The sequence below is a fragment of the Acomys russatus genome, chromosome 22, assembly GCF_903995435.1.
Source record: "Acomys russatus chromosome 22, mAcoRus1.1, whole genome shotgun sequence".
Taxonomy (NCBI): Eukaryota; Metazoa; Chordata; class Mammalia; order Rodentia; family Muridae; genus Acomys; species Acomys russatus.
Window position 1 is genome coordinate 21,208,297 of NC_067158.1, and position 12,153 is coordinate 21,220,449.

Genomic DNA, 12,153 nt, shown 5'->3' on the forward strand with positions numbered 1-12,153 from the left:
GTTAGCTTATCCTGTACTATATGCTAATATCTGCTTATAAGTGAGCACATACTATGTGTGCCTTTCTGGATCTGCGTTACCTTACTCAGAATGATATTTACTAGCTCCATCCATTTGCCTGTGGATTTCATGCTGTCCTTGTTTTCAGTAGCTGAGTAGTATTGCACTGTGTAAATGTACTACATTTTCTCTATACATTCTTCTGTTGAGGAACATCTAGGTTGTTTCCAGATTCTGGCTATTACAAATAAAGTTGCTAAGAACATAGTTGAGCAAATGTCCTTGTGGTATGGAGGAGTGTCTTTTTGGTATATGCCCAGAACTGGTATAGCTGGGTCTTGAGGTAGAGCTATTCTCAATTATCTGAGAAAATCCAGGTAAAGATAGAGACTGAGGGAATGTCCAACCAATGCCTGGCCCCACCTGAGACCCACCCCATGGGAGAGAGCCAATCCCCAACACCATTTACAGACAGGAGCTTAACATAACCATTCTCTGAGAGTCCCCACCTTGCAGCTGGTTGAATCAGATGCTGATATTCACAGCCAAGCATTAGGCAGAGCTGTGGAAGAGTGAGGCTGGGGAAGGGTAGAAGGACCAAGGGGGACAAGAATGTCACAAGAAGACCAACTAACATAGGCCCATGGGGGAATTACAGAGAAGGAAGCACCAACCAAAGATCATGTGTGGACTGGACCTAGGCCCTCTACACATGTACAACTGATGGGCAGTTTGATCCTCATTTTTGCCTAGTAAGCTGACTGAATGCTGTCTATGACATGGGCTCTTTTGCCTGTTTTCAATCACTTCGCCCTAATGGGGCTGCCTTACCTGGCCTCAGTGGATGAGGCTGAACTCATTCTGATGAGACTTGACGTGTTGTTGTGGGTTCTCCCCTTTTCTGAGGAGAAGGAGAGATGGGGGAAGAGGGTGGAAAGGAGGAACCTGGAGGAGAGGAGGGAAGAGGCTATGATTGAGATGCAAGGTGAATATATAAATTTAAAATAAATTTAAGCAAACAAAGAACTTGAAGAGATCTCATAACAGCACCTTAACAGCTCACTTGACAGCTCTAGAACAAAAAGAAGCAAACACACCCAAGAGGAGTAGGAAATAATCAAACTCAAGGGTAAAAACAATAAATTAGAAACAAAGAACAATACAAAGAAAAAAAAAAAATGAAACCAAGAGCTGGTTCTTTGAGAAAAGCAACAAGACACACAACCCCTTAGCCAAAGTAATAAAAAGGCAGAGAGACAATATATAAATCAACAAAATCAGAAATGAAAAGAGGGTCATAACAACAGACACTGAGGAAATCCAAAGAATCATTAGGTCTTACCTCAAACACCCATACTCCACCTCCCTAGCTCTCTCTCTCTCTCTCTCTCTCTCTCTCTCTCTCTCTCTCTCTCTCTCTCTCTCTCTCTCTCTCTCTCTCTTTCTCCATCAACTTCAATTGGTATTGACATTTACACCTGGGTATGGGACTATCCACTGGTGCTAGCCTGACCTACCAGATGATATAGCCTTAAAGACTAACTCCACAGTTAGAGAGGAGTAGCGTCTCTGCAACTCTCCCCTGCCACACCCCATCTCATCCCTGCCCCATACTGACAGGCTTGATCTAGTCAGTGTATGTCTTGCACAGGCAACCACAGCTGCTGTAAGTTTATACATTGCAGTCCTGTCCTGTCCAGAAAACAGCTACTAAATTTAACACTGTTACTAAACTTAGTGGTTGGTGGTCCACACCTTTAATCTCAGCACTGGTGAGGCAGAGGCTGTGAGTTCAAGGACAGCCTGGTGTACAAAGCGAGGCCAGGACAGCCAAGACTATACAGAAACCCTGTCTTTAAAAAAAAAAAATTAGTGGCAAAAAAGGTCAATGGTGCTCTCTTCTGGTCAGGGGTGGCATGTACAGCACAATGTTAAGCCGAGCTGGTTCAGAAATATTCCAGAGGAGCAGGAACTCAGAAGTGAAAACTAATTCTAGTCAGCAATGAAAGAGCAAGATCGTTAAGTAGAACCCTGGTGAAGCACTTCTTACTGGCTTGCTTTTCATGGCTTGCCCGATTTGCATTCTTGCTCAATCCAGAACCATCTGCCTATGAGAGGCATAGCCCAAGGTGGACTTAGGACACACAGATCTCTAATCAAGACAATGCTCCCACAAACTTGTCCACAGGCCAGCCCGAGTGAGGCAATTCCTCCTTTGAGGTACCTTCTTCCAAGGTGTCAGGTTGACACAAACTAACCAGCACAGGCACCAAATGGTGTTACACACACACACTCACACACACACACACACACACACACACACACACACACACACACACACCCCATTTCCTCGTTCCTTGTATTTCTGTCTCCTCTCTCCTATAGAAAACTGTAGTCTTTTTTTATGCCAGCTGTGGGACGCATGGCTTAGATCAGATTGCTGTGCTCTGTGTGAGAGTTCCTCCCAACGAGTCCCTGGTATATTATCTCGGACACTAACAGGAATGTGAAGAAGCCCCAAACACTAGGTAATCAACTCTTACATGTGTCTCCCCACTGAGTCAAGGTTTCTTGAATCCATAACAGGATATACTGAGAGTTACCCTATGAGAGACGGTTACATGCCCTGGGGTGTTCACGGTGATGCCCTCTGCCATTAGGCTTAGGTAAACAAGTGTCTCTTAGCTTCCGCATCTTTAAAATCAAAGAATTATACATTGTTCAAACTAAAGTAGTAAGGTTGTAATAAGCAAGAGAAATCATAAACACAGAACTAGATGAAGGACTGGCAAGGGCGTAAATGCTGGATCATAGCCAATAAGTGCTCGGGAAATAAAGATAAAATGCTCATGAAACTTAATAACCACATAAGCAGAAAGGTTTGCGACATTCCATCGTATATTGCCCCGGATATAGTCCCGGTAGCCCTTGATATTTCCCTATAGTTTTGCAAGATGCTACTAGATAAAGCACATTGAGAGTCAAGCTTCCCCAGGCAGCCCCCTGCTACTACGCCTAGGAAACTAAGGAAAGGAATAATATGATATTATCATCAAAACCCTTTAAATAACCTCCTGTCCACGAAAACAACGACAAAAACAAAACAAACAAAAACCACTATGTCAACTACTTTTTCAGTAACTTGTGCCAAGTACACACCGCAAGTAGGTGGCGCCTAGGCAGGTAGCAAGAGCCTCCAAGAGCTGGAGAACCGCCAACCCTCAGCGGCTTCCTAACCTTCACTTGCCACCAAAACAGGTTGGGAGTCCCGCCCATGGGGGAGGTAGCTGTCACTCAGCGTGTATGCTGGACCTTGTAGTCACTGGCTGCTTTTTTTTTTCTTCCTCTATGGTGACGAAACTCCTAAAAAACTACCAATCCCAGAAGGCACCGCGCGTACAAATGGGCGGAGGAGCGAGGCTTAAGAGGGCGGGACATGAAAGACTTCCGGGAAGGATTCAAATCCCTAGGACTGAAATCGCGGGAGGAGCCGGCGCCGAGCCTTTAGGTAAGAGAGGCCGCCCTCCCCGTCCCGGGACGTGGGACTGCGTGCTCTGCGGCGGTCGGCTGCTCGGTTCTCCGGTGGACAGCTGCCCTCACAGCAGGCAGAGATGCGGGTGTGCTCAGCGCCACTGGTGGGGGCTCCCCGTGTCTTGCCTGGCAGTGCTCTTGCCCCGCTCTCCAACTCCTAGTGACAGTTGACCAACGAGTTGGGTGGAGGGGTTGCAGACTGCCCAGAGGTTCCAGCCCTGCCCTCTCCTCCCGAAGACCCCGGCTTAGCTCCCAGCGCCCACCGAAGGCCTTGCCACTGACTGTTACTCCAGTTCCGGGGATCCGACGCCCCGTTTTGGCTCCCGCGGCTAAGTGCACGCGCATTGTGCTCAGACTTAAATGAAAGCAAACCAGCCGCGGTACAAATGAAAGTAAATCTTTGGAAGGAAGGGCTCCAAGCTAACCTAATAGTTCCGTGAGGTTGGTTCGAAAAGAAGAGGCATAAATGGGAAAGTTTTTCAAGCATTCAGTAGAGATAGTTTAGAAGATTACTAGTGGAATTTGGGGAATATGATACAGGCACCACAGACTGTTCAGTTGAAAAGCTTTCTGCCTCTTGTGAAATTCCTTTGACAGAAAGAAACATTTTGCTAGTGAGAAACTGGGAGATGCCGCAAACATTTGAATGAAGTGTAACAACCTCCTAATAGAAATTTCTTTTCAAATGTACTGCCTTGGTGTTAGTTTGAATTGGTGGGAGGGGAAAAGATTCATTGCAAATACTTGATCTTATGGGTTTTGTCTTGTTTTCTCCACCAAGTTGCTTTCTATTTTTCTGTTTCTAAAGGAAGCCGCCTGTTGGATACAAACATTACAGCTCTACGCCACAACCAGTTTGGATCATAAACAGGCTTGTTAAAGGCAGTTATTATGATGCCAGGAACAAACAACAGCAACAACAACAAAAACTTGAATAATAAATACACCTGAAAAGAGAATTGGTAGTAGCTGATCAAGAGATATATCAAATTCCTGTTGTAGCCTGATTCCCCACTATATAGGGAAGTGTAAATATTATTATAAGCTAATTGTAGGCAAACACAAATTTGTCTTTATATTGCAAAGTAGCTCGAGGGTGATGTTCTCAGGCATGCCTCCAGAAGTTTACCCTGTGGTGTTTGAGAACATTAGTGGAAATTGGGCTTTAAATCGATGGCTTTATGCTGTTCCTAGCTGAATTCTAAGCTATTTAGATTGTATTTGTCACTTTATAACTAAGCATATAAGATAGATTTATTTCTAAAACACCACTCTCAAAGCTTAATTGAACATGTGAGACCCTAACTATAGCCAGGATTTTATCCTGGCCCATTTTAGGTAAATTTATGTCCAGAATATGCACCTGTCCAGTACATCCAAGTAATTAAATAGTTCTTATATAAATTACTAAAAGTCCAGCAGGTCTGTGTTTATGTCAGGTTGAAGGCGAAGAACTCAAAAGTAAAGCATCCATTCACACACAGATGTTCAGCAAATATTAAAGTGGCCATTATTACTAAACTCAGTAAATGCTGATGTTGAGAATCATTTCCCTTTAAAAAAAAATACTATCCTGTTTCTCTTTCATTTATTTTTATTTTTTAACATATATACAATAAAGTACCTACAGCAAGAAGAACCAGGAGACAATCAGGAATTATATAAATGTTACATTCATAGTGCTTTGGCTATTTGTATTTGGCAGCCTTGGTGTATCCTTTGTTTCTTTAAAGAAACAAAACGTGTAAAAGTTTTGCCAAAAATATTCAAAAAGAAAGGAATGTGGTTATGGCCTCCCGTAGACAATTCAGATGTGCAGTGGCTTGCTTTATTCACCCCAGACAGCACGGACTCCATCTTGCAGATTGAGAGGCTGAAGTCAAGAAATGTAAAGTTCTTTAGATCTTATCTCAGAACTGTCAGACTCTGGACAGGATTCACAGTTCAGTCCCGTCTGAGAAGGTTGAGTGTATTTAAACTCTGCCCTGTAGGTCACATATGAAGACAGTTGACTATAATAGCAAACTATGAAGAACACTTCCAAGAAGAACAATAATTTCAAAGCTCCTGATACAGGATTGAATTCTGCGGATGCTGAAAGGAGGAAAACAGAGGGTCGAAGTAACTTTGTTGAACTGCTGCCCATGGAAGTCACTTTTAAAATTTTCAGCCAGCTAGATATTCAGAGTTTGTGCAGAGCTTCCGGGACATGCACGAGTTGGAATCACGTGATAAGAAACAATGACTCCTTATGGAAACCTCACTGCTTGACTGTACGAGCTGTGTGCCAGAAGGAAATAGATGATGATATAGAAAGTGGTTATACCTGGAGGGTAAGTTCAACCTTTGCAATTTGTTATGATTTCGACAGGGTTATTGAAGCACAGTTAAGACAATTCTATAATCTGTTCTTAGAGGTAACACACAGAATGTCCGGACTTTAGGGAAGGAATTAAAGTTGAATTATTATCCTCTTTCTACTTGGCATAGTTTCCACACTGTTTTCCACCCAACCTTGTATATCTCTCAGGTCTTAAAGTCAGGCCAGTTCCTTGTTAAGCAGAAAGGAGGTGAAGAAACCAGTTGCCTTTTGTTCCAGTTTATGAGACCCTCCAATACAATGGGCTGCTTTCTGTATATATACACTAATCCACACATGAACACATGGGTTTATTAATGGGATTAATATGTATTTCCACATCAGTAATTAACCTCAGTGATGAGACCGAGTTTCTCTGCTCTCAGGCACTCACTAGCTAACCACGCTACCAGAGCCTTTTGAACAGTGATGTTTATGCCTTTCAGGTCATACTCCTAAGAAATTACCAGAAGAGCAGAGTGAAACACGAGTGGCTAAGTGGCAGATACAGCAACATCCGTTCTCCTGTCAGCCTGCCAGAAAAAGCTATGTGCCCAATGGATGCAGACACATGGGGGGAAATTCTAGATGCAGAACTGGAAAGAGAAACTGAAAAATGGCAGTAGTTTGCTGTCACATAGTTAAAATGACTCAAACTGCACAAGACTTTTAAAAATCTGACAAGGTCTTTCTCCACCTTTTAATATTTAACATTTAAAAGAAAACAAAGTTGAACATGAAGCTTTGTTGGTATTTTGCACTTTAGCTAAAAAAGAAAAATTCTGGTCTTACACTGTAGGAAAATCATGATATGTTATTTTATAAGAAATAATAGACTGATAGGATGGTTTTGAAATGTATTGTTTTGTGTATTTATGTTAGAATATTGCAGTACTTTAAATGATAGAATTTACAATTATTTTCTATTTAAGCCTTACAGAATTCAGGGTTGGTTTTTTTTGTTTGTTTGTTTGTTTGTTTGTTTTGTTTTGTTTTTTGGGGATTTTTTTTGAAGAAACTATTTAAAGACTCATTATAAATGAACATAAGTATACACTCATAGGAGCAAAAACCAAGTGAATAGTTGCAATATGTTTATTTAATAGTAAATGTACACGCTAACAACTTTACAGTTTCCACTTGAGTGAACAGGTTGAATTGTCAAACAATGAAGCTACTTTTAAATGTATTAAACCTATAATTTCTTTAAACTTGATCTGATCTTGGGGCTGAAGCTCTCAGATAAAGATTTTCATTATTTTTCTACAAATCTGAGAGTAGTCTCAAGACTGAGAATGTGTTGAAAGCTTCAGATCTTTAATGACCACCAAACTCTCTTCCCAACACTTGATAGCGCCACCTAGGGTACTCTTAGATGTTTCTCCTTTCCTAAAAGAGAAAATTCTCTGCGCCCTACTTGAACTTGTTAAAATGTATCTTTGCAGCAAGGGATCTTTTTTCAACTTTGTTTCTCTTTTTTCATAAAGGGAAATTATGTAGCAGCATTCTCTCTCCCAGGCTGTTGCACCTGAATCTGTACATCATAGTTTAAAAAAAAAAAAAAAAAAACCAGTATCTGCAAATATGGTCATTTGTACAGGGTTTTCTGAAGTTGTATTCCTTACCTTTCTGTTGCTGTGATAAAACATCAGGACCAAAGCCAGCTTATGGAAGAGTTTATTTGGCTTATAGGAGTCCATCACTTCAACTAGAGTGTGGCAGCAAGGAGTACCATGGAGGTTAGAGCTGGAGGCTGAGAGTTACATCCTCAACAAAAAGCTTGAAGCAGAGAGAGCAAACTGGACACTCGCAAAAGTGTGGCTCCAGCAACATATACTTCCTCCAGCAAGGCCACACCTCCTCAAGCTCCTCAGACATCCCTATCAATAAGGAACTAATGAGTATTCAAATACCGGAGCCTATTAGAACATTTCTTATCACACTACCACAATTTAAAAAAAAAAAAAAAAAAAGAAGTCTACGAAGCCGGGCATGGTGGCACATGTCTTTAATCCCAACAATCGGGAGGCAGAGGCAGGCGGATCACTGTGAGTTCAAAGCCAGCCTGGTCTACAAAGTGAGTCCAGGACAGCCAAGGCTACACAGAGAAACTCTGTCTCAAAAAGAAAAAAGTCTACAAAAGCAGTATTTGCAGAAAGCTGTCAGAACAATGCCCCACCATAGACAAGTTCTTTTGAATGCTTCTCATCTGCTAGTGTTTTGAAAGTTGAAAATAAACCAAGCATGGTGATGCATACCCGTAATACCAGAACTCTGAGAGGCAGAAGCAGGTGGATTGCTGTGAGTTCGAGGCCAGCCAAGGCTACACAGAGAAACCTCATCTCAAAAAAACACAAAACAAAACAAAAAGAAAAAAAGAGTTGAAAGTCAGTCAGTGCAGTTTGCAGGACTATTCAGTCATTTCCTGAACAAAGACAGCCCAAGCTCAAGAACATCCCCATTATAAGGCGTGCCTCTCCCAGGATTGCTGCAATCATTAGAAACTCTCTTAAAAGAATAGTACCCATAGCTAGTCCTGCTTCTACGTGCTCGGACTAGACTGGTTTAGTCTTTCTCTAGGTTTGCCATTTGGGTACTTGAAGACAGCTGGTGTCTCTCCTCCTGTCTTCTCCCCATTCCTGCTGATAGTCACATGCCATAATTTCTAGGCCTAACAGCATTGTCCTCTGCTGATGCCCTCTTAACAAATGTGTAACCGGAAAGGAAGATGCCCTGCTGATTTAATTTAAGACGAGATAGTTAAAAAGCACTTTGAAATCTTGAAAATAGGAAGGAGACTGAAGGAAAGCATCTTGCTGTACGACAGCAGCATATATAGATGGGTGTTAGCTATTTCTTGAGAAGAGCATTCTTCCTGTCACCTTTTCCTGTTAATAAAGATTGCACTAATCAGGGGACCGTCCTTCTTACTCATGGCATCCTCTCTCTCAGCCACTGCGCTGAGCCTAAGAGTATGGTGACTGAAACCACCTGTTTCTTAAACTGGAAGGCAAGTGATGAAACTGTTTCCTGCCACAAAGAGAAGTGGGTTCTTAGTGGGAGAATATACATCTAACAGAAAAACAAAGGAGGCGGAAGAGAGAGGATTGTGGTGTTTACAGTCCACTTGTCTATAGTAGTGTAAAGTGCACTGGAGACCCTGCCCTTCCCATACTGTTTTTCAAGTGTGTGACACTTGTGCTTTACATCAGTATCATAGTTTTGCACTAGGAGCCCTACCTACCGGGCTTTCTTTTCCTCGTTTTCAGGTATATGATACCTGTAGGTTAGTTACATTCACGTCTTAGTTTTAAAGATCTCCAGCCATGCACTTTGTGTCCTTTGTAGCTTCTTGCCTCAGATCTTCTCAGCATTCATTTCCTTCTCAATCTTTAACTTGTTCTTCCCACAAAAACTGAACTTGTTGCTAAGACACCAGTAACTTACTTCCTAAATGTCTTTTGATACATTTTGGTGGTGGTGGTGGTGGTGGTGGTGGTGGTGGTGGCGGTGGTCCATTTGACAGTTGGTTCTTGTCATCCTTAGTTTGGAGGCAAGCATCTCATGTATTTCTTCTTGCACTCACCTTACAAAATTTCATTACATGCTGGTGTTCGTGAAGGCTCAGAGTATTACCCTCTTCTCACACTCTGAACATCTACTCCCCGACACCACGACAATTGTTGGTGCTTATGGTGTCCGTATCTATGACTCCGCATCAGATTTGCCTATCCTTTCCAGATAGCCCTGTGCCGGGCTGTTGGAATCATAGCTAAGTCAGTAATGCCAGAACCTGAGCTCATTAACTCAAGAAACTAGTTTTTCTCCCAGCCCCTACCTTGGAAAGTGGCCAGAGCTTCTCGGTAGTTAACACGGAAGGCCTCTCCCCTTCCTCCACCTTCAGTTCTTGACTTGGCATCTTTCACCTGTGAATCCTCTGTAACTGTATTATTCCAGATTAAGCCATCCTTCCACAGTTTCTATACAACTTGTAACATTCTCAGAAGCTGTCATGCTCTGTTGAACTCTCTGTTTGTCTACCTGCCCCTATAGAGTGTGAATTTCTTATTGATAGGGACCACATTTTAATTTATTTTTTGCCATAGGTTTATTTGTTAAAATATTTTATTAATTTATTGTGCTATTTATTAGTAGTAATCATATGCAGAATGTATAAGAAAATATATTGTTGTGGGTAATATGAAATATGTATCATTATGATAGCAAATTTACTGTTTGTTAGTAGAAAAGACTATATTGAAATACAAAATATAATAATTCTTGGCATGTATAAGATACTCAATCTTAATGCTAAAATGTAGTTGATTGCACTAGTCTTCTTCAAAGCTATAAGTGGCACTTAAAGTGTTTTGTTATATTTTTAATAATTACTTAAAAATAAACTCAGTTTTTAAATTATCATATACTTATTGTCTTCTGTTATTAGCCACCCCAACCAAATTCTAGTTTTATCTTTGCAAGTTAAATGAATAAACCTAAATTTTTTTCTATTTTATTAAAATAATTCTTTGTATAACAAGGAACACATTGGAGCTTGAGTGATGATATGCATGGTAAGGGCTCGAAGGAGCACTTATTTATCAGGTCAAACCATTTATATCTGAGAACATGAGTAGATAGGCCAAATGGAAGAATTTGTGTTCTCATTAAGAGATAAATTGCTATAGTGACTACATACACTGTGTAAAGTGAGCAAGATAATTCAAAGGGAATATTATTTTTTCTAGTGTTTTTTTTAAAATCTTATTTAATTAAATTTACTATGTAAAAATAAACTTAAAAACCCTTCTCTTGTTATTTCTGAAAACCTAGTTTTAGATACTTATCAGTAGAAAAATGCATAGAAACTATGGCCGTTAAGACACTTGTGTATATATATTATATATAAATAATTTGGAAAATATAGCATATCCCTGTAATGGAAGTTTTGGTTTCTTTGTAAACTCTGTGTGGGATTTTAGTTTGGGCTTTAGTATGTCCACAGCTGATAACTACCTCCTTTGGGACATGCGTTTTGCCAACTGGTATTGGCCTGCATGCAGCACGGAGAGGGGCATTGTCTAGGACTCTGAAGATAAATAGAAGAGCCTGGAGAGAAAAGGTGGTGGTGTGGTGTAACAGTTTTGAGAGACCAGAGATGGATGGTGTGGTGGACAGAGAGAAACATTTCTACACAACAACTTGAGGAGACTGTGTGCTGCATTTGCTGTTGATGGAGATTGGTATTGCCCCCAATGGAACAGAATTCCCCCTAAACCACTGGGAGAAGTAAAGCACCCCCTCTCCCCACTAACATTCTTTCTCATACCCAGGGTTAAGGGAGGTGGAGGCTTCAATACCCCACATAAAATAGAGTTTAAAAACAAGTATCAACATATCCATAGCCGTTTTAATTTCCCTTTTGCTTTGATTGTTTTACCTATTCTCTAAGACTTAAAATATCCTAACATCTTTAGCAAAATTAAGTTGAGTCATAAGATCAAGAAACAAATATAGAAGGATACATAAGATGGGCAGTCATGTACTTTCATTTATAGTTAAAAATCCCCAAGATATCAAACAGGTAAAATTAGACCCATCATGAGCAAAGTTGATTAATTTCAGTAGACAACGTTCCTTGGATGCCTGCTCTACACCAGGTACTGAGCTTATGGGTGGGTACCTTTACATCACTCCATTTTATGAAATAAGGAATGAAATAAAATGATTTTGCAGTATAACTATTCCCACTTAAATATTTTGTAATATATGGTGAGTGCTCCAGTGAGTTTAGGTGATGTGAATGGCCTCCGGTCACCTGAATTTTAAAACAGAATGAGCAAGTGATGAAAGACTAAGAATGTTGCAGTCTATCTTTGTCTTGAAAACTTTCAAGCCCAAGTAGACACACACACACACAGAGAGAGAGAGAGAGAGAGAGAGAGAGAGAGAGAGAGAGAGAGAGAGAGAGAGAGAGAGGTAAGTTAACATGTTTCACTTATTTTTTTGCTGAAGCGTTTTTCAAAAATGATATTTTACCTCTAAATAGTTGAACATAAATGCCCTGAGGATACCCCCATATGTACTATCATTATATCTAAAATCCCTTATTCTTACTATCTTAATTCATAATCCATTTAAAGGTTCCCATGGTCCCCAAAATATCCTTTATGATTTTTTTCAATTTTTATCCAAATAAGGCTGTGCCTCTAGATCTATCCATCTATATCTCTGTGTCCGCCCTCCATTTTCCCCTCCTTCCC

The 12,153-nt window shown here is 40.7% G+C and overlaps 1 protein-coding gene across 1 annotated transcript; it reads left to right on the forward strand.

Annotated features, from left to right (window-relative positions):
* The first annotated feature begins 5,196 nt into the window (after positions 1-5,196).
* On the forward strand, positions 5,197-6,825 carry Fbxo48 (F-box protein 48). The gene is made up of 2 exons (XM_051164894.1): positions 5,197-5,864; positions 6,337-6,825. The coding sequence occupies exons 1-2, from the start codon at positions 5,559-5,561 to the stop codon at positions 6,514-6,516; spliced, it is 486 nt and encodes a 161-aa protein (XP_051020851.1). The 5' UTR covers positions 5,197-5,558; the 3' UTR covers positions 6,517-6,825.
* Positions 6,826-12,153: the final 5,328 nt, after the last annotated feature.

Bases quoted from the DNA above. Each gene is read 5' to 3' on its own strand.
- Fbxo48 (XM_051164894.1), top strand. From the start codon at position 5,559: ATGAAGAACACTTCCAAGAAGAACAATAATTTCAAAGCTCCTGATACA. The intron at 5,865-6,336 runs GTAAGTTCAACC...TATGCCTTTCAG, and splicing joins AAAGTGGTTATACCTGGAGG to GTCATACTCCTAAGAAATTA.